The 19,770-nt window shown below is 54.8% G+C and overlaps 1 protein-coding gene across 1 annotated transcript in view; it reads right to left on the bottom strand.

Annotated features, from left to right (window-relative positions):
• RBM19 (RNA binding motif protein 19) overlaps positions 1–19,770 on the bottom strand; it is a 122,705-nt gene that overhangs the window by 31,129 nt on the left and 71,806 nt on the right. The window contains exon 22 of the mRNA XM_036823343.1: positions 1,134–1,239. Coding sequence (XP_036679238.1) covers positions 1,134–1,239 — 106 coding nt within the window. The remainder of the gene's footprint in view (positions 1–1,133; positions 1,240–19,770) is intronic.

Here is a 19,770-nt window from a genome sequence, read left to right as displayed (position 1 = left end):
GCCTTGCTGGTGAGCGTCAAGGCCGTGGGCCGGCTGCACGCAGGGGTTGCGGTCCCTCCTGTCATGACAGGAGGCGAGGGGAAGACTGCCAGCCGAGAAGAAAGAGGCGCAGATGTCCGGACAAACATGGCCACGTGTCAACAAAGCATGCACTTGAGTTCAAGACGCTGAGACAAAGGTGGCTGGCAGGCCTGCTGAAGTCCTCGGGCACCCTCTCTGCCTGTGCGTGTTCCCAGGGCCCACAAAGGCCGCAGCTGTGTCCCTGAGATGACACCTTCAGCTCCACCCACAGGGCCTCTGGCAACGCCAATTTGCTGCAGGCCAAGAGTGTGATTCCAACAAATACTCTGCTTTTCTGAAGATGCCTCCTCAGAGGCGGAGGGGATCCCAGCCATTAGTGACACGTGCCCTGTGCTGTGCTGCACCCTCAAGGGAAGACAGGCCAGGACAGGGCAAGGCTGCCTGTGGCACAGGCTCTCGCAGGGAGCCCACGAAGCCAGCGCCATGGCCCCTCCCCCCAGGATCCTGACCTGGGGCTGTGAGAGCAACAACCACGGACGCAGCCAGAACCCCAGTCACACAGCCTCTGCCCCTTGTCTGCTGCCGCGGAGGACGAGGACCCAGGACCTACTGCACCAAGCCCACACCCGGAGAGGCTGCCTTGCTTCAAAAATAAAAGGTGGTTCTGTCTCCAAGGAATTCCGTACACGTGCTTACACACAGCAGCACTTGCCTGGCCTGAGCGCACCTGAAATCAGCACGAAACAGAAGCCGCAGGCACCAGCAGGAAGAAAAGGGGGAAGAGCTGTCCCCGCGGGTTCCCACTGGGGTGCCTGGCGGCCTCCTCTCCGAGCGCTGTCCCCTGGTTCCCCTCCACGCTCTGCACAGCCTCTCCCACGCTTTCTGTCTGACCTGGAGCGGCCCGGGACACAGAACTGCCCCTTCCTCCAAACACAAGGCCCATGGTCTTTTCTTCCAAGGACGTTGTGCAAATTAGCAGGGCTGGGGAGAGGAGGGGAGAGAAAACCCGAATGGGGAGCAGGGGACGCGCCCACATCTGTGAAGAGGCCTTGCTGCTTCTCCCACAAAGGACCCAGAAAGGAGAGGCCGGGAGGGAGGGGCCCTGGTCTCACCTTGGCGTCCTGCTTGGTGAGGAAGTCGACGAAGCCGAACCCTCTGTGCCTGCCCATCCCCGTCATCTTCTTCGGCAGGCGGACGGTCTTCAGCTCCCCGAAGGTGCTGGGAATAAAAACACGGGAGTTTCAGAATCGAGGCCTGCAAAGGGGGCGGGGGGGAGGCAGGACCGATTCTCACCCGCTAACCCTTTCCAGTTAGAAGAAAGGAGTGCCCGCAGATGCACACGGGGGGTACGTGTGCACAGCCAAGTGCACGAACACTCGTGTCAGTGTAAGCTCCCCACTGGCCAGCACGTGTCCTGGGGGCGTGCGTGGGTGGCCTTCTCCCTCCGGCCTGGCCATCACGCCGGCAGGGAGGGAACCATCAGACTGGGTATGCCGTTCCTCTGGGGATGGAGAATTTTCCGTTCCTCTCTGTCGGGCGGGCAGGCACACCGGTCCTCCCCTTGCCTGGGGGAGCAGGGGTGAGAGGGTGGGGTGAATATCCAGCAAGGGGGATCCAGCCCCGAGCATGCATGGCTGGGCTGGGGAGGCACTGGCCAGGTCAGGGCCCCGGACTCGGGGTTACGACGGACTCCCCACGGACCCCCACGAATCTGAGTAAGCAGGGCGAGTCCCTTCTCCCAGAGCTGGGACCTGGGATGGTTCTTCAGCGCTTGGCGCTTGAATGCCACACAGCCACGCCCTCTAAACCCCACTCCTCCTGCCTCAGGGTTTTGATATCTGCTAAGCCAAAGTCAGGCAAAGCTGACTTTGGAGGAGAAAAGTCAGGTGTCCCCCTCACCAGCCAACAGGGATCAAACAGGTAAACACGGCCTCCAACCACCTCCCCAACGCCCCCTCTCCCCCGGATAAACCTTTGAGAAATTCCTGGACAAAAGGATTGGGCCTCCCTTGCTTTCCTGTCTCACTCCCCCGCCCCCAGCCCATCCTCAGGTCCATTTATCAAACATATACGCACAAATTGCTGCTGATAAATATTTAATGTGCGCGGCATCTGAAAAGAGGTATTATTTTATTTGAAAATCTACACACACTTGCGGGCGCCCGGGCACACGCACCTACACACGATGGTGCAGGATGCCTCGGGACCAGAGACTGATTGGGCGAAAGACGCAGTAAAGGCCGTGAGCTCTCGTGAAACGATCTAAGCTAAATCTGTGGAGTTAACCCGCAGCCCTGCCAGCATGACCAGGCATCTGCCAGCCCAATTTCTGGAGGCAGGACGGTGTGTAAATGCGGCATTATGAAGCCTCAAAATGAATCTGCACGTCTCCTCGGCACTCTCCCCGGCAGCTCCGCTCCCCCTCCCGGCGCCTCTCTGAGCAAGACACAGAAGCTGGGCTGCTGGCGCCACGGCCAGCCTCCTGGGCCAGCCTCCCGGGGAGCGGAGGGGCTGCAGACGATGGGCAGTGGAGGCCTGTCAGTCATCGCAGCCGCCGGCTGAGGCTCGTGGCCCACCTGGAGCGGCCCAGAGGCTGGGCAGGTGGGGACTAGCCCGAAGGTGAGGCGGGAGAACCCAGCGGAGTCCTGCCCACAAACCCTGCTTTATTCTGCCACCTAAAGGCCGACACGCCCCACGACAGACACGCTGCCTCTTTTTCCAGCGAAGCCCCGAAGCCTCTGTCAAGGCTGGCCTTGGACACGGAGGGCAGGGGACACACATATTTTCTTGCAGGCTCCTTTGGGTAAACATAAATGGCGCTTTGGCACCAAGTTCTTCAGAGAGCCACGGGGACTCTGGGGACGGTGTATCTGATGGATTCAGACCTGGTCTGAGAAGGCTGAAGGGCACAGGGAGGCCTTGCCGAGCGCCCGCTGTGTGTCTGGGTCATGCTGGGTGCTGGACAGACACGGCCACAGACAACCTATGGGGTGTGCCGGTGTCTCCGCCTGACTCTCCGCCCCTGCCCCAGCCTCTGGGCTCTCAGGCCTCGGCTTCCGTGAGCAGCCTTGGCTGATCTGCTCTGGGTGGGGATGGATGTCCCCCCAGCGGTCAGGGCCCACTGTGCTTCAGGGCGCTTCGGTGTGGACGCCTGGGTAACGCTCTGCCTTCCCCTGGGGCTGGAATTCAGCTCTGCGAGAGTGGAAACCACACCTATCTTGCCCATCACGGGATCTGCAGCAAGGTGCCCCAGGCCTGGCTCAGAGTGGACGCCTGGCGGTAGTTTTGGAACGAAGAAACAGCAGCCCTGGAAGAGGGGACACGACCATTGGGATGTCACACCTACGCTCAGAGGGTGGTGATGAGGATTCCACGAACCAGGCCACGGGCTACATACGAAGAGCACAAATGTTAACTAGTATTGGTCTCACGCCCCCATTTTCAGATGAGGAAACTGAGGCTCAGGGAGGTAGCGGTTCGTGCGAGTAGGTGGCAGGGCCGGGGTGTGAACCTGGGAGTGCGGTTCGTGCGAGTAGGTGGCAGGGCCGGGGTGTGAACCTGGGAGTGTCTGAGGAAGCCGGAGGAGCTCTCTCCGCTGCACGACGTTTCACCCTCTTCAGTTATCTGGGGGCGACCAGCCACTTTCAGGAGCGGGGCCTTCATTCTGAGGCTTGGCCCCGTCTGGCACGAAGAAGGAAGGCCGTGTACGGGGGTGGCGAGGATTGCGCTGTGCAGGGGGGTCCAGTGACTTGCCCAAGATCCCAGGGCAAGCGAGGCCGACTCAGACCCAGTTCCTCCTGCCTGCACTGGGTGCAAAGCCCCTGCCTCTGCCCACAGGGGCTCTAACTTGCCGTCCCCTGATGGTCTCAACGGCCCCTGCCCAGTTCTTCTTAGCCGTGGCTCATTTCTGGGGACCTCGCCCGTGTGTGTGCGCATGAGAGACCGAGAGAGGGAGAGACCGGTGAGGTTAATTCCTCCCTCTCTGCAGCACACTGCAAGCGGTGGACGCTCTATGCATGGTAAGCAGCTGAGGGTCCGGAGAAAGGCGAGGAAAATAATTAAAAGGTGGAGAAAAAAAGCTGATGAGAGAAGCCGAAGGAGCCATGCTCACGTGGCCTGGAGAAGCGGCATTCGGGAGCTTGGCAGGGAAAAGCCGGGACGGAGGGGCATCCTCGATCCACGAGGGAGTGAGGGTGGGGACCAGGGAGCTGGGGGGCCGTGGGGGAGGTCAGTGCCCGTCTGGGGTGTCCAGACAGACATCTGCATGGCCAAGGAAATGCTGTGTCCCAAGAGCCTAGGAGCTTAAAAAATCCCACCATTCTTCACGACACGAGAGAGCGAGGGCTTCCAGAGCAGCTGGAAGATTAGGGTTAGACCTTAGAAAGAACTTCCCGATTCCCGTGAAGCCCCGGAATGAATGGCGGGAGCTTCAAGACACCGTCATTGCGGCTGTCACCCCAGTGACCAATGACAGAGTGTCTGTGGCGTGCTAGGCCTTTTAAATATACCGTTTCTAGGTACAACAATTGCGGGGTAAGAGTCACCGCCTCCTATTTTTACAGATGAGAAAACCAAGGGCCAAAGAGGCCAAGTGACCTGCCCAAGCCCCACGGCCCGGGACTCGAAACTCAGGCGAGCTTTCCCTTCCGGCTCAGGAAGGATGGCTTCGGCTGCTTGTGTAACTACTGTGTGGGAGAAAATAAGGCCGATACTAATGATCTCAGAGAGATATCAAAAGAGAATTAAAAAGAAAAAAAAAAGGTTGGGGCGGGGGAATCGATGAAGTACCTTTAGCTCCTTGGAGATAAGCGATATATAAATACCAGCCATTATTAAAGTTCTTATCTGACAGCAAAGCCCACGGAGCCATTTTTAAGAGCGGCTTTTGCAGGAAGTTCTGCGTGTCTCCTGGGAGCAGAGGCCTGGGCGTGGCTGGGCAGGGCCACCAGGGACCAGAGAGGGAGGAAGATGACGGGGCACCCAGGAACCAGCCCCCCCCCCCCGCCAGCCCAGACTCTACCACTTGGGAAGCAGACACGGATGCTCCCCACTGTGTAGATAATAGAAACCACAAAATAGCAATTACTGTATCAGAAGCTGTGAATAAAGAGGACATACGGGGCTTTTAAACATGGCCCTCCATCCCTCCCCCACTATGCTCACACTTCAGTAACAAACTCACACCTCACTTTTCCAATTATTTCATTCACCTCGGGTTCACCAATTACTCCTCCACGCCGCAGCCCCGCCCCGCTCCGCCACGCCAGGAGCACGTGACTGGTGGGGATCTGTGGGTTTTTGACAACTGGAGTTTGTTGTCACGTTTTTAATTTCTTTCGAGGTGCAGTGGGGGTGGGAGGGGGAAGAGGAGGCGGAGGTGGGGAGGGCGCACCAAGGTGTGGAGCGAGGCAAGCCAATTATGCCTGGGCCTCGTAAACAAGTCCAGGCATGCAAATCGTGTTGGCACACAGGCCTGATCGCAGACACAATACGTGTGTGTGTGTCTCGCGTGTGTGAGGGGATCCCCTCCCCTGGCGCCCTCTGACTGGACCTGCCACAGCCCTGGGTGGCAGCTGCTCGGGGCGGGGGGTGGGGGGTTGGCTCTGCTACTGAAAGGGATGAACCATCGTCTCTCTCCTCCTTGACTGAAGTGATGGGATGGGGTGGGGTGCGGTGGGGACAAGGAAGTGAGGGGGAGACAGAGAGAGCCCTCCAGAGATGCCGAACCTGATGATTTTGCAGCTGTGCTGATGCCTGGGTTTGGGGGTTTAATGGGCAGGCTGGGAGGCCGGCCTAACCTTCTAGCCCGCACGCTGACACCAAGTAGGGGTCGGGCACACCCCAAGGAGCCTAGGCCCCCCTGCTCCCTGGACACAAGTCCTTATCACTCTCCTATTTGGATCTGCTGGAGGAACCAGAGTCCCAGCAGAAGTGCTGAGTCACGTGGGGAAGTCTGTTGGCCTGACTTCTCTACACCTGCACTCAAGGCACTGCTGAGGGGGAAAAAAAAAAAAAAATCAGCTGCCACAAGTGTGGTGTGAACAACAATGAGATAAAGGGGTGGTTTTGTGATAAGAATAAACTGCAGGCCTCTTTCTGTTCCTTCTGTAGTAAGAGAAAAGGGCTAAATCTCTTGGCATCAAAAAGCCTTTCCAATATACCACCACCAATTTTCTAACACACACACACACACACACACACACACACACACGTAATATCCATTATTCCGCCTGTCCTTCTCAGTGCCATGTGCCCCGCGGTGTGTTAAATATCAGCTATACATGATCTCACAACAGCCTTATGACCTAGGCACTGCTATTCCCATTTTATAGATGGAGAAAACTGAGGCTCAAAGAAGTTATGTGATTTCTCCAAGGTCACCCCCTGAGTCATTACCTACGACGGGGGTGAAGTGACTTGTCCAAGGCCCCACAGGTGGTAATGAGCCAAGCTGGACTCCAAGTGGGCAGTTTGTCCCTGAACTTGTGCTTTGCTCACTGGAAGTTTGTGTGGTCTGTCTTGTCTATTAATAATTGGCCAAAGGGATCTGTGTGCAAGGTGCTTGGGGGAGGCAATGGTGGGCCAGACATCAGCTTTGTCTTTAGGGACCCTTGGCTGGTAGGGAAGAGCTACAGGCAGGCAGTGAGCCCCCTGTTGCCCCACAGACCAAAGAGGACTCTGGGATCAACCCCCCCATCTCAACTGCTTAGGGTCCACAGCCTGGGGCTTCTGGTCCCCGCTCACTGCTCTCTCTTCCGCGCCCGCATCCTAAAGAAGGGTCCACCATGAACTCAGAGTAGTTCCCACGGGGTGAATGAACGTGGCAGGTTGGCAGCCGCTCTGCCCGGTGTCCCGTCTCGTGTTCCTCTTTCCTTAACTGAGTTGCCGTGTGGCTAAGGGCCCCAGCTGAAGCAGGGTGGAGGGACAGACAGGCTGAATGGACATCTAGAGACAAACCCACCCCTCCGTCGACGACAGGTGGTTTCTGCAGCGGAGGGAGGCTGGGCAACAGGACCCATCATCCAAACCTTCCGCTCCTGGAATGTCTACAAAGGCTTTGGTCAAGGCTGCCTCGTCCAATCCTGCGGCCTCACAGATGGGGAAACGGAGGCTAATCCAACCACACTGGCTTTCTTCCTGCCCCTGAAGCCACCAAACTTAGGCCAGGACCTATGACCTTGCTCTTCCCATAATCCAGAACTCTCCATGCCTAGCCGTTCCCACCACAGACCCTCTTGTCATTCAATCTCAGCTCGAATGTCACCTTCTCAAGGAGGCTTTCCACTGCCACCTTATTTAACGTCGCTTCCCCACGCCACCAGCCACGCTGTCACATCTGAGCACCGTCTGGAACGGCTTTTTTACTTATCTGTCTTTCCCTCCCTGTTCTAGAGACACAAAGAACACTCTAAGACGGCAGAGTCTAGTCTCTGTTGTGTCTGCAGAACCTAGGCCTGTGCCTAGCCCACAGAAAACACTCTATAAACATTCATGAAAACACGCACTTGACATTGACCGAGTCCTCCCTAAGCGCCGGGTCTCCGTCCTTCACCCAAATCATCTCACACAATGCATACGCTATCGCGATGGCACCGGCACGTCCGGGGCCCGAACACCCAGTCCTTCCGTCCTCAGGACACTCTCTCATGTTCTACAACCACACGTTATTACAAGGAGTGTTCGGCCCCCAGGGGCTCCTTCCAAAGTACCTGCATCGATTCCTTCAATTGCAGGCAGTGAGTAACAGCCAGCAGAAAGGGGGCCGGCTGGGTTACTCACCAAGGAACTAGTGCCGAGACAACGGGGTTCGGAATCCTGCCCTGCTGCGTAGGAGAGAAAAGACATTGTTCCCTCCACACAGCCCTGGCTGAGCTGCAGACAGGAGTGGGGAGTCTCAGCGAGGCTTCACCTGCGGCAGCTGCTCCCCCAGCAGGTTACGCGGGTGAGGTGTGTATTGACCCCGGATCGCGCCTCTACTCCACTCGGGGGGGGGGGGGGCGTGGGGAGGGGGCAGTGGCTTTGGGAGCCATTTCATGGAGGTATATGTAAGCTCAGAGTTTCTTCCTCTTTTGTTCTCTCTCGCTTTTTAAAGAGTACCTACCAGATTGAACTTTTCCAATTACTCACTGCTCATCACGGTGAGAACTGGAGGTAGAAAGGTTACCTTATCACCACTGGCGCACTATTCCTCTCATTTTTGCCTCTTGGAGGCTGAAGAATGGCCTGGTTTCCACGGAAGGGAGAGAGGAGGTGTGGAGGACAGTGCTTAGCTTTTCTCAACAGCCTTTCACAGGGTGCTCTGCAGGCAAGCGTGACCCTCTCGTTTTCTAGATGAGGAGTCCTGGGGATGAACAGTTAAATGGTATCTCTGAATCAGAGTCTGGGCCCGAGTTCCAGGCAGAGCCCGGACTCGCCTGAGAGGCTCTGGTGGAGGGGACCTGGCACTGGAAAATAGAGGCTTCCTGTTGTGGCTCTGCCTTCACCTGCCGTGTGACCCTGGCTGACTCGTTTCCAGGCTGGACTGATAATCAAGAAAGAGAGAGAGAGAGGGGGAGGAAGCTGTATAAAAACATCTTGAGACGTGCCAGAGCCAGGATAATGCAGGGGACAGAACACTGGTCCCCAAGCAAAGACCTCTGGGGCCAGACAGATGACGGGAGGGAGCCAAGAGAGCTGGGGGCAAATCGGCAGAAAGGCCCCCAGCTCTGGGTGATTCTCAGACCTGTAGCAAGAGTGTCATCCAGGAGCTTGTCAGAAATGCAAAGTCTCAGCCCACTCCCCTCTTTCTGAATCGGAAGCTCTGGGGGAGACCCAGCAGTCCAGGTGGTAACAAGCTCACCTGTAACAGGTGAGGGTGATCCTGCCCCAGGTTGAAGACCACTGTTCCACCAGAGCAGGCAGGGACCCCTCAGCCCCAGCTTGAACAGCCAGCTAGGCCCAGGACTGGCAGATCTTTCTTCTAAAGAAAGCTCTGCAATCCAGATTCTTTTAAGAAACGGGATTTTAAATATTGGTATCAAAGTCAAAACATTTTCAACACTGTGTTGCCAAAGATACCAGATGCCTCGTTTTTAGCATCTGCACATGCAAGTTCCGTTCTGATTCAATTCTAAGAGATCAGAAGGGCTGGTCTACTTCCAAAGTGATGGAATTTCCTCCCCTCCTTATTACCTCAGATTGGGGCCCTGCCCTCTCCCTCCTGGCCCCCTGCAGCCTGTCGGCCCCCTTGGTCGTCTATGTTCACGTAATGTGGGATTCTAAGCTCCGTGAGGACAGAGAGGGTTTGCCCATCACATTTGCCCCGCAGCATCTAACCAGGCGTGGACACCTTCGTGGCTGGCTACACGTGCACTGAATGAATTGCTCCTCACCATTCTCCAGGACCCAGCCCCAGGCATGAAGCACGGTAGGAATTTTAATGTGCCTCGTCATTCGGGTATAATGGATCCTGCATTCACTTGGCGACTATTTCCTGAGCATGCCCCACGTGCGGGCACTGCGCTCTGTGCTGGGACAGAACGGGGGGCCAGACGTGCCCGGGCCTCTATGGGGCACAGCCTCTTTCTTGTTGATTATAAGCCGGTGGTTTTCATTTTTCAACCCCTTAGGGTTGGTGCACATCCTCAGTAAAACACTTTTGAGCGTTCATCTCCAATATATGTACACTTTTAATTTATAAGTGACGTGCACATGTACTGCTGTTTCACTGTATACGTGCATCCTTAGATATTTAAAACATTTAAAAGAATGAGATAAAACAGAAATAGAAATGGAAATTTCATGATTTCCTACTGCTTCCCCAACTGACAGTCATAGGCACTTTTTAGAGTCCCACCCTTTGAAGGCACACAACGGATCAGGCATTGTCCTAAGTATATTTCACGTGTGACCTCATGCCGTCCTCAGCAGTCCTGTGAGGCGTGGATCATGCACCCATTTACATACGGGGAAACTGAGGCTCCAGCTGCTTAAGGGATTGGCCAAAAGTCAAACCTAGGCCTGAAGAAATTCTAAAGCCTGTGCTCTTATCTGTTGCTCTGCAATAGAAGGGGGCCATCTGTGCACGGCTGCAGGGCTTCAGAAGAGCTGCAGGCTGAACACTGCCTGCTGAATCTGAGTATACTCCTTAGGCAGATCATGTCAGAAAAAAAATTTCTGAAATCAGAGGTAATTTTTAAAAAACAACATTTCTCAAACTTGTCCTGAAAGTTGTTATTCAGTATTCTGGGTAAAAAGCATTCTGAAATTAAATACATTTGGGAGAGATCTGCCTAAACAGATTTCAGTAAGCTTCTCCGCTGCAGACCTTATCAGTCCCTTTAAGGTATTTGATGCAGGGAGGATTTATCTGGAAGAGCGAGAGAGAAGACACAGCATTTCTCAAACTCATCCAGCCATTGAACCCTTCCTCCCCTCAAACAAGAAAACCTATCAGCACCTCCTAAGACACTGTTATTCCACGGAACACAGTTGGAAAATACAATTTGGAAGAGAAAAAGAAGTAAGACAGTCACACACCTCAAGGTGAAAGGCCTTTGCCTTGAACACTCAGGTGAAACCTCGAATTCGCCAGGGACCACGCAGAGTGGGGAAATGCTGCAGGAGTCTAGTTTTGACAGTGAGGGGTCGAGTCACACATTACTGAAAGAACCTAAGTTTGGAGTCAGATGTGAGTTCAGATCCCAGCCCTGCACCTGACGTCACCTTTCTGAGGCTCAGTTCTGTCACCTGTAAAATGGGAATAATCAGCCCACCGTACAAGGCTGCTGATGCCATGGTTCCTGGCACGTACTGGGAAAGAAGAAAGGGAAGTTGTTATCAGGAATGCCCTTGTCCTTTACACGGATCTGTACTGGCGCCAAGCGAGTGACACCTCCCGAGCCCTTACGATGTGTCAAGTCGAAGCTGAGAAGAAGCAGGCTGGGCTGGTCTCTCCTGGGGGCTCCCCAGGGGTTTCCAGCAAAGAGATCTGGTAAGAGGGCCAGATGTGATGTTGTGATTCCTGGAGCCCCGAGAAAAGAAGCAGTTCTCCGTCTTATCCATGTGTCCTACTAGTGTTGCAAGATAATTAGAAGAAATCGTCCCCAAGGAGGCATCGGTCAGCCAGACCCAGGCCCCTGTGTCTTCCCTCGGGCCGAGCGAGCCCAGTGGAACAGCTCATGTTCCCTCTTCCTTTCGGAAGGAGAGCATCAAGACGCAACCTCTGGCCTGGGGCGTGCATTCTGGTCAGCTCCACGCCTCCGCCGGGGTAAGTTAATTGAATACACAGTGGATGCTCTCCGCCACCTTCTCCCTCTCTGGTCTCAAGTACAGCTAATCCCGTTACAAGAAAATAAAGTGGATAATTCAGGCTAATGAAATCGTTACAAGAATGTGGCCAGCCAGAGGTGGACCTTCAGAACCAATTTAACACCCTTTGGTGTCGTTATTCTCAGTACAGGAAATGTTTGAGAGGAAGGAAAAAAAATTAGAAAGAAAAAAAAAAAAAACCAAACTCTCCCAAACCTAGCCTCTTTCTGGTGGGCTTAAATCTGATTAAAGAATTAATCTGCCACATATCTTGCTTCTTGCAATTATCTCCGTGGTGCCCAATATCGCCATAGTAACTCCAGAAAATATGAGAGAAGGTGGAGAGAATCCAGGAAGTCCGCAGGCAGGGTTAAGCTTGTCTATAACTTGATACCTTTTGCTCTGTCCATTGCTGCTGCCACTCAGAGAAGGGCCACTCCCGGGCCTCCACCTAAGCACCACACTCGGAACCCTCTGATACTGGATTAGATTGTACATCCCTGAGGTCTCTATGAGGCAGGAGAGGGTGGGGTTAGCTCCCGTGCAAAACGGGGCAGGTAGCTAGACCCCCTTTCCAGGGTGGGCGCGGGGTGCTGGGCAGGGAGATACCCCTTGCCACTGGTCCACACCCCTCATGCCGCCCGCTGCCAGGTCACGGCCAGGCCTCCTGAGAAGGCTGAATGAAGGGTGGCCCCTCTACTTCTCAGCCCTCACCACCTCCATCAGCGGCTGCCCCCTCCTCTGCCACATCTACGCATACACAGAAAGGGCCCCTTCAATGTCATTTCTTTTTTCTTTTTTCTTTTTTTTTGCCACGCCGCATGGCATGTGGGATCTTAGTTCCCCAACCAGGGATCGAACCCGTGTCCCCTGCATTGGAAGCGCCGAGTCTTAACCACTGGATCGCCAGGGAAGTCCCTCAGTGTCATTTCTTTTGGATCCATTTTACCGCTCAGAACTCTAAGGAGGACTGCATGTCATGAACCCAGATTATCTCCGGTTGATTCCCATCAGGCCCACACCATTCTCCCAAACTACCATGGCCTGTTCTAACATCTCAAGCTAAGGGCACAAGTCTTTCAGTGATCTAAGTGGCCCTAACTGGAGACTGTGGAGGGCAGGTGGACGAGCACGAGGACATGAAGGGAAAAGGAGACGCCAGGTCTTACAAATACGGGGAGAACTTCCACTGAGCTTGTAAGGTTCTCAAGGGATCTTAAGGGGCACATGTGGATAGGCAGAAAGTTCTCGTCGCCGGGGGTTTAGAAGCTCTCCACTGACGGTCCCCCTGTTCTAAGTGCCAAGCAGCGGCCCACAGCCACCAACACTGCCTTCCACTTCCGATCCACCAAGGGGAAGCCGTCCCCGGGAGGTTGGAGATGGACCACAGAGCGGCTCGGGGCTGGCAGGGTGCACCAACGCGCACGCCTGCATCACGGCCCCAGGGCCCCGTCTCTTCCCATCTCTCTGGAGAAGCACAAGGTGGCAACTGAACATCCAGACGAGTCTCTGGTGTCCCGACAGCATCTCTAGGAAAAGGGGCGGGATGGTGGCAGCAGGCCCCTGTATGGTTTCAGGAACCAGAGCACGAGTGGGATGCGAGCCAATGCCACCACTCAGGGGCCGAGGACAGAGACTCGGGGAGCAGGGGGCTCAGAGCACAGCAAGTCACACGTCAGCAACGCCATGCAGCGCCTGCGGCCTGAACAAGGAGAAGCTGTGCGCATTCGTTCTACAGAGGATCCAGAAGGAAGGAAAGAACCCCCCGGGCAAAACAGAATGACGCCAGGAAGCCCATGCACTAAGCTTCTGCCTGTCACCCATGGGAAAGCCCTTGACCCTGCCCCCTCCCACTGAAAGCCTATTTAACTTTTACTTTACCAACTTGTTTAATTTCTTGTCCCAGAGCAGCTGAGAAGGGCAAAGGGGTTAATAGGGGCAGGTTCCTAAAAGGCCTCAAGAAGGGAGGGCTGACGGTCACAGATTAGACCAGGGCCACGCGCGCTTCCTCTGTAAAGGGTCAGAGAGTAAATATTTTTGGCTTTGCAACTACTCAGCTCTGCCACTGCAGCGTGGAGACAACACGCAAACGAGCGGGCGTGGCTGCATGCCAATGACACTTCATTTACAAAGACAGGGCTGGCGTGTGAGCCTTGGTTTGCCGACCCCTACATTAGTCCAAAAAACCCAAACGTGCTATTAAAATGACTGGACGAGCACAGCAGCCCGGGGCTACCAGGTGCAGGGCAAACAGCAGACGCACCTACGCAGCCCCGATCTGCCCCGTGCAGCGCGGCCTGGGCTCAGCATCGCCGAGGCAAACACACAGACCCATAAGCCCGGTCGCTGCCCCGCAAAGGGGCAGAGGGACAGACCGCCGGGGTGGAGGACGCCGAAGGCTTCCCACCTGGTCTGCCGACCTGTACCGGCCTTGCATTTGCCATCACCTGACTCACTCCTCTTCCTGGATGTCATCGACGTGACATCCTACTGTGCATTTTGTTCTCTGTTTGCGTATGGTCCTCCTTCCTTGCTGGACTGCTGAGTGGCCAGCGCCCAGGGTGGGGCTAACGGTGCCTGGCGTGCAGTAGGTGCTCAGCACAAACCGCATGTGCTCCCTCTTATGACCCAGGTCCTCAATATCAGAAACAGGAAACAGAGAGCGGGGAGGGGACCAGGTACCTGATGCCTTGTCGGATGCTCTAACTCACTGCTCAGAGCAAGGCCCGGGGCGGCCGCGCTCCCAGGGGGCATGTGACACCGAGGGGGCGTCTGTCTGAGCTCAAAGGGCTGCATCCAGGGCTGTCTGACCACGGACGTGGAGTTCCCCGACTTCCTCCTCTGCTGTGCTATGTCCCCACGCCGCGCGGAGTAACCCACTTCTGCCCCCCAGCCCACTCCTCAGGTTCTCCCTGGGGCCCGCCAGCCACTGGGAAGCCGTCAGGCAAATGATGGAGGAAACAGAAAAAGAGGCCAAGGAGATGTTGACAGATACGGAAGGCAGCTTCTGAAGAGCTCAGCATTCTAGGAGCTTCTGACACCTGCCGTTAGGAAGAACACTCCAGACCCCCACAGCATGAGAAAGCTCTCCACCCCCTTGGCAGAGTCCCGAGCATCCACCTAGCCCTACTCATGGCTGGAAAGAGGCAGAGAGCGCAGTCACCGTGTCTCCCCCCGAGGCCCCAGACCGGCAAGTCACAGTTGGGAGGGGACCACTTTTCTGGTCCAGCGGGGCTCAGGCTGGAGTGTGCCTCAGATAACCAGCCTCGGCATCGGAGCCTGCGAAGAAAGCCAGCCGGTCGTCACCAGGGGATGACAGCTGACACACCCTTGCAGGAGATGCGAGAGGTAAATCCACAGCGTGGGCCTTCGATGGAAGGCCTTGGAGGCCCTTCCAGGGGCCTGTGGGAGACGGAGTGGAGGACAGTGATTCACGCTGGTGAGCCTGCCGGCGCCGAGGGGGAGGGGAGGCGCTCACTCCGGCTGGGACAGATATGAGTTTTAAAAGCCTGGGAAAGAAAACAACAATAAAACAACCGGAGCTCAGGCTGGCTGGCGAGTTTTCAGAGACAGGGAGAGGTGGAAATGGATTTGTGAGGGAGAACCATTTGTTTGGGGCCAAATAAACCAATGTGGAGCTCGATTCAATTACAGGAGGGAAGAGGAAGTTTAGAATCTGATGGGCCACATCAATCAGCTCGGTGCTTTGTGACCACCTAGAGGGGTGGGATAGGGAGGGTGGGAGGGAGACGCAAGAGGGAGGGGATATGGGGATATATGTATATGTATAGCCGATTCACTTTGTTATACAGCAGAAACTAACACACCATTGTAAAGCAATTATACTCCAATAAAGATGTTTAAAGAAAAAAAAGAATCTGATGGGACATCAGGAGCCAAGAGCCAAAGGAGCCTGACTTGGGCTCTGCATGGTCTGGAGTCTGGGACAGAGAGAAATGGGCTCCGGAGGGCTGGTTCCAGCGGCCCCGGGAGGAGAGGGACTGAGTCTGAGGTGTGTGGACGTGAGAGCCACGATGGGTCCCTCCGTGGGGCATATCTTGGTGTGTGCAGGTGTGTATGTGGGGTTCTTTCTGTGATAAGAAACCCAATCAGGGCCAGACAGGATTTGGGGTGTAAGAAAACCAAGGAGCCCCAGGCAGAGGTGAGGAGAAAGAGGAGAAAAATCAGCAGTCAGTAGGGAAAGGTCCCCTCTGCAACAAGCACTGTTTATCTCACCAGTGAGTTAAAGGGCATCATTTGCAAAGTTCAAGAGGAGGGAAGAGTAAGTTATCCTGTCAATGGCTTTGTGCGTTGCCACAGGCCTGCTGCCTCAGAAGAAGCTGCAGCCACATTTCCGTGTCTTCCGGGGGAGCGGGGGAGGTGAGGGAGGCACAGCCGAGATTCACACCCCCAGCCCCTCTCCTGCACACAGAGAGGCAGCCGGGAGATAAAGCACCCCACATTCGGGACGGCCCCCACTCAAACAGGGAGAGGTCAGAGGTCAGAAGGCATAGATGGTGCTATAAGGGATACACAGGGGTTATGAGCACAAGCCTGGGGGTCAAGCTGACTCCCCCACTCTCTGCCTTGGCTTGCTCATCTGTAAAATGGGGATAACCCCCTCCCCCACCCAATAGAGCTGTGGTAGGGCTTAGAGGAGACATTATACCTGAAGCGTTTCACACAGAGCTGGGCTCCTAGTGCGCGCTCACTAAGAAGCAGAAGGAACAAATGCAGGGGTGAACGACAGAGTCAATAAAGGGGATCAAGTGAGGCCGGTAAGGATAATCCTCCCGGGGAAGTGTTCTGGTATTTGTGTTCTCTCCTGTCCTGAGCCAGCGGTGAGGGGTCCTGGGCCAGAACTGGGCTCCCACGTCACAGATGAGGAAAGGCGAAGGTCCCTGGCCCTGCCTCCCTTTAAAAGGCCAAGTGGCAGAGAAGGAACTGGAACCCACCGACTGATGCCCTATTCACCCAATGGGCTGCCCCGGGGCCATGGAGCTGCTCCGTCTCATCCTCTCCAACTCGAAACTGGGAAGCTCCGTGAAGGTATGGTTTGCACTTCAGGATTCTGGGGGAGCGATTTCCTTTGTGGGGAGAACCCCCTCCTCTCCACCAGCACCACTGCTGTGTTCCAGGGTCACTGACTGAAGGTGGATGGGCGGGGAGGAGGTCAGTTACTGTGGCAGAGACGTCACTTTCTCTCCGATATCCATGGCTATTCCGATTTTCAATGACAATGAGGAAAAAGCGACTGGTTCTTTTAAACCAGGAGTTGGCAATCTACGGCTCACGAGCCAAATCTGCCCTATTACCTGTTTGGGTCAATAGGTTGTGCTGGAGCACAGCTATGCCCATTTGCTTACGTCTTACCTAGGGGTGCTTCCGAGCTGCACAGAGCTGAGTACCTGTGATGGAGACCACGCAGCCCACAAAGCTGAAAATATTTACCCTCTGGCTCTGTATCAGGGTTCTCCAGAGAAACAGAACCAATAGGTTATATATAGTTACACAGAAAGAGATTTCCTAAGAGGGACTGGCTCACACGATTATGGAGGCTGAGAAGCCCCACAATCTGCTACCTGCAAGCTGGGGGCCCAGGAAAGCTAGTTCCGGTCCAAGTCCAAGGGTCTGAGAACTAGGGGAGCCAATGATGTAAGTCCCAGGCCAAAGGGCCAAGAACCGGGGGCCTCTGGTGTAAGTCTGGTCTGAGTTCCAAGGCCTGAAAACAAGTAGTAGCAATGTTCGAGGGTGGAAGATGGGTGTCCCAGCTTCGGCAGAGAGCAAATTCACACTTCCTGCACTTTTTTGTCCTAATAGGGTCTCGGATGGAAGGTCTTGGATGGTGCCCGCCCCCACTGGTGAGGGTCGTCTGCTTTACTCAGTTCACCAATTCAAAGGCTAATCTCTTCCAGAAAGGTGCTCAGAGACCTCATAGACAGAAATGATGTTTTATCAGCTCTCTGGGCACCGGGTGGCCCTGTCAAGTTGACCCTTAAAATTAAGTATCACAGGCTCTTCATAGAAGTTTGACAACCGCAGTTCCAGACCAATCTCACCCCCCGGCCCAACGCCACTCCACTCCGTCATCACGCCATCACTGTCCCCCACCTCAGGGCATCCCCCCCGGCATGGCCACATCCCCCTCACGTCACCCTGAAAACCAGGTGTCTTTACCTCCTGGCTCCTGGGTTACCTGTTTTCCCTGATCAGGTATTTACAGGCAGACCTCGTTTTCCTACGCTTTGCAGATACTGCGTTTTTTTGTTTTTGTTTTTTTTAGCAAATTGACGGTTTGTGGCAACCCTGCATTGAGCAAGTCTATCGGTGCCATTTTTCCAACAGTATTTGCTCACTTTGTGTCTCTGTGTCACATTTTGGTAATTCTCGTCATATTTCAAACTTCTGCATCATTGTTATATTTGTCATGGTGATCTGTGATCAGTGTGATCTTTGATGTGATGATTGTAACCATTTTGGCATTTTTAAGCAATACGGCACTTTTTATTTATTGCTTTATTTATTTAGGTTGCACCGCGGGGCTTGTGGGATCTTAGTTCCCCGACCAGGGGTTGAACCCGGGCCCTCGGCAGTGAACGTGCCGAGTCCTACCCACTGGACCACCAGGGAAGTCCCAATAAGGTACTTTTTTTTTTTTTTTTTTAATAGAATTGATATATTTGTTTATTTATTTATTTATTTATTTATTTATTTTTTTAATTTTTGGCTGTGTTGGGTCTTCGGTTCGTGCGAGGGCTTTCTCTAGTTACGGCAAGCGGGGGCCACTCTTCATCGCGGTGCGGGGACCGCTCTTCATCGCGGTGCGCGGGCCTTTCACTATCGCGGCCCCTCCCGTCGCGGGGCACAGGTTCCAGACGCGCAGGCTCAGCAGTTGTGGCTCACGGGCCCAGCTGCTCCGTGGCATGTGGGATCTTCCCAGACCAGGGCCCGAACCCGTGTCCCCTGCACTAGCAGGCAGACTCTCAACCACTGCGCCACCAGGGAAGCCCCCAATAAGGTACTTTTTAATTAAGGTAGGTACACTGTTGTTTTAGACACAGTGCCATTGCACACCTAATAGACTACAACAGAGTGAAAGCATAACTTTTACATGCGCTGGGAAACCAAAAAATGTGTGTGACTCGCTTTATTGTGATGCTGTTTATTGAGGTGGTCTGGAACTCAACCCGCAATATCTCCGAGGTCTGCCTGTATGCTCATGGGGCGCTATTAGAGGCACTGGGAAAATCCAAGGCAGCTGGTAATTAGTGAGGTTTGCAGAAAGCATCCCTAGGTCTCTCCGCCTGGCCCTCCCAAGGCATCGTTTGTCCAAGGGGGTCTAATGAGGGACGGTTTCCGGGGAGCCTGCCATCGCAGACGGCTGGGCCTGGTGTCACCCCGGCAGCCCCGCACCCAGCTTTTCTCCACAGGACCAGGAGAAGGGAAGACCCGGCCGGTCACTCTGCCCCGGGAGCGACGAGATGCGGTGCTCGGAAGATCCGGGTGCTCCCCCCGCCTCCCTGCCACGCGAACACCCTCAGCCTGACCTTCACCCAGCCAGCGCGCCACGGACAGTGACCTCCCAGGCGGTAGGAAGGCAGTCCGGGGTCATCTATTTCTAATGTTGGAAAACTGCTCCCCAAACTAGACCCTCGCCAAGATAGGTGATCAAGTGGAAAACAAAACAAAACAAGACAAGACAAAAAAACAACAGGTGCCAGAGAGTTAAAACACAAAGTGGCGGGAAGAAGGCAGTACACAGGTGCGTGTATGTGCACACAGTATTACTTCTGGAGAGAAACGTAAGACGTCAGCTGCAGCGGCTGCCTGTGGGGAGCAGCACGAGGGACCAGACCCTGTGTCACCTGCCCCGCGCCACGCTGGCGTTTGGCTGAAGCTATGGTGGCCGGTCCTCGTGAGTGCTCAGGTTCCCCCTCCCTGCCAGTGCCCCACCTCCAGCGGCCCCCAATCTGCCCCAGGCGCTTGCTCAATCCCAAGTGCAGGGCAGCCCCAGCCCCGGGGGGCAGTGCTCAGCTGGCAGGACACAGGCTCTCAGGCGGACTGCTCTGGAAAGGCCTCCTGTACTGTTCTCAGGAGTCTCCGTGGGACCAGGCCCTGGGACTCAGAGCAGTGGTACCCCTGTGTATGGCTGCTTTTTCCCCGACCTCCCCTCACTGCTCCCCGGGTCACCTGCCAATACACTCTCTGTCCCTAAATCCTTCTCCAAGCTTCTGGCGCGGGGAGAACCAAATGAAGATACATACTTGCCATTTATTCTATCCCTTTTTATAGCTGTTATACTATGTGCATGTTCTATAAAAATAATTACACATACGTATAAATATAATACATATTTATATATACCATATTATATGTAATACACCCAATATATACAATTATATATACATGTATACAATTTATGTGTATATACACACATATATATACATATGCTCACACATA

This window comes from Balaenoptera musculus, chromosome 14 (genome assembly GCF_009873245.2).
Source record: "Balaenoptera musculus isolate JJ_BM4_2016_0621 chromosome 14, mBalMus1.pri.v3, whole genome shotgun sequence".
Classification (NCBI taxonomy): Eukaryota; Metazoa; Chordata; class Mammalia; order Artiodactyla; family Balaenopteridae; genus Balaenoptera; species Balaenoptera musculus.
The sequence above is the reverse complement of the archived record's forward strand: the minus strand, read 5'-3'. Positions and strand labels throughout refer to the sequence as shown.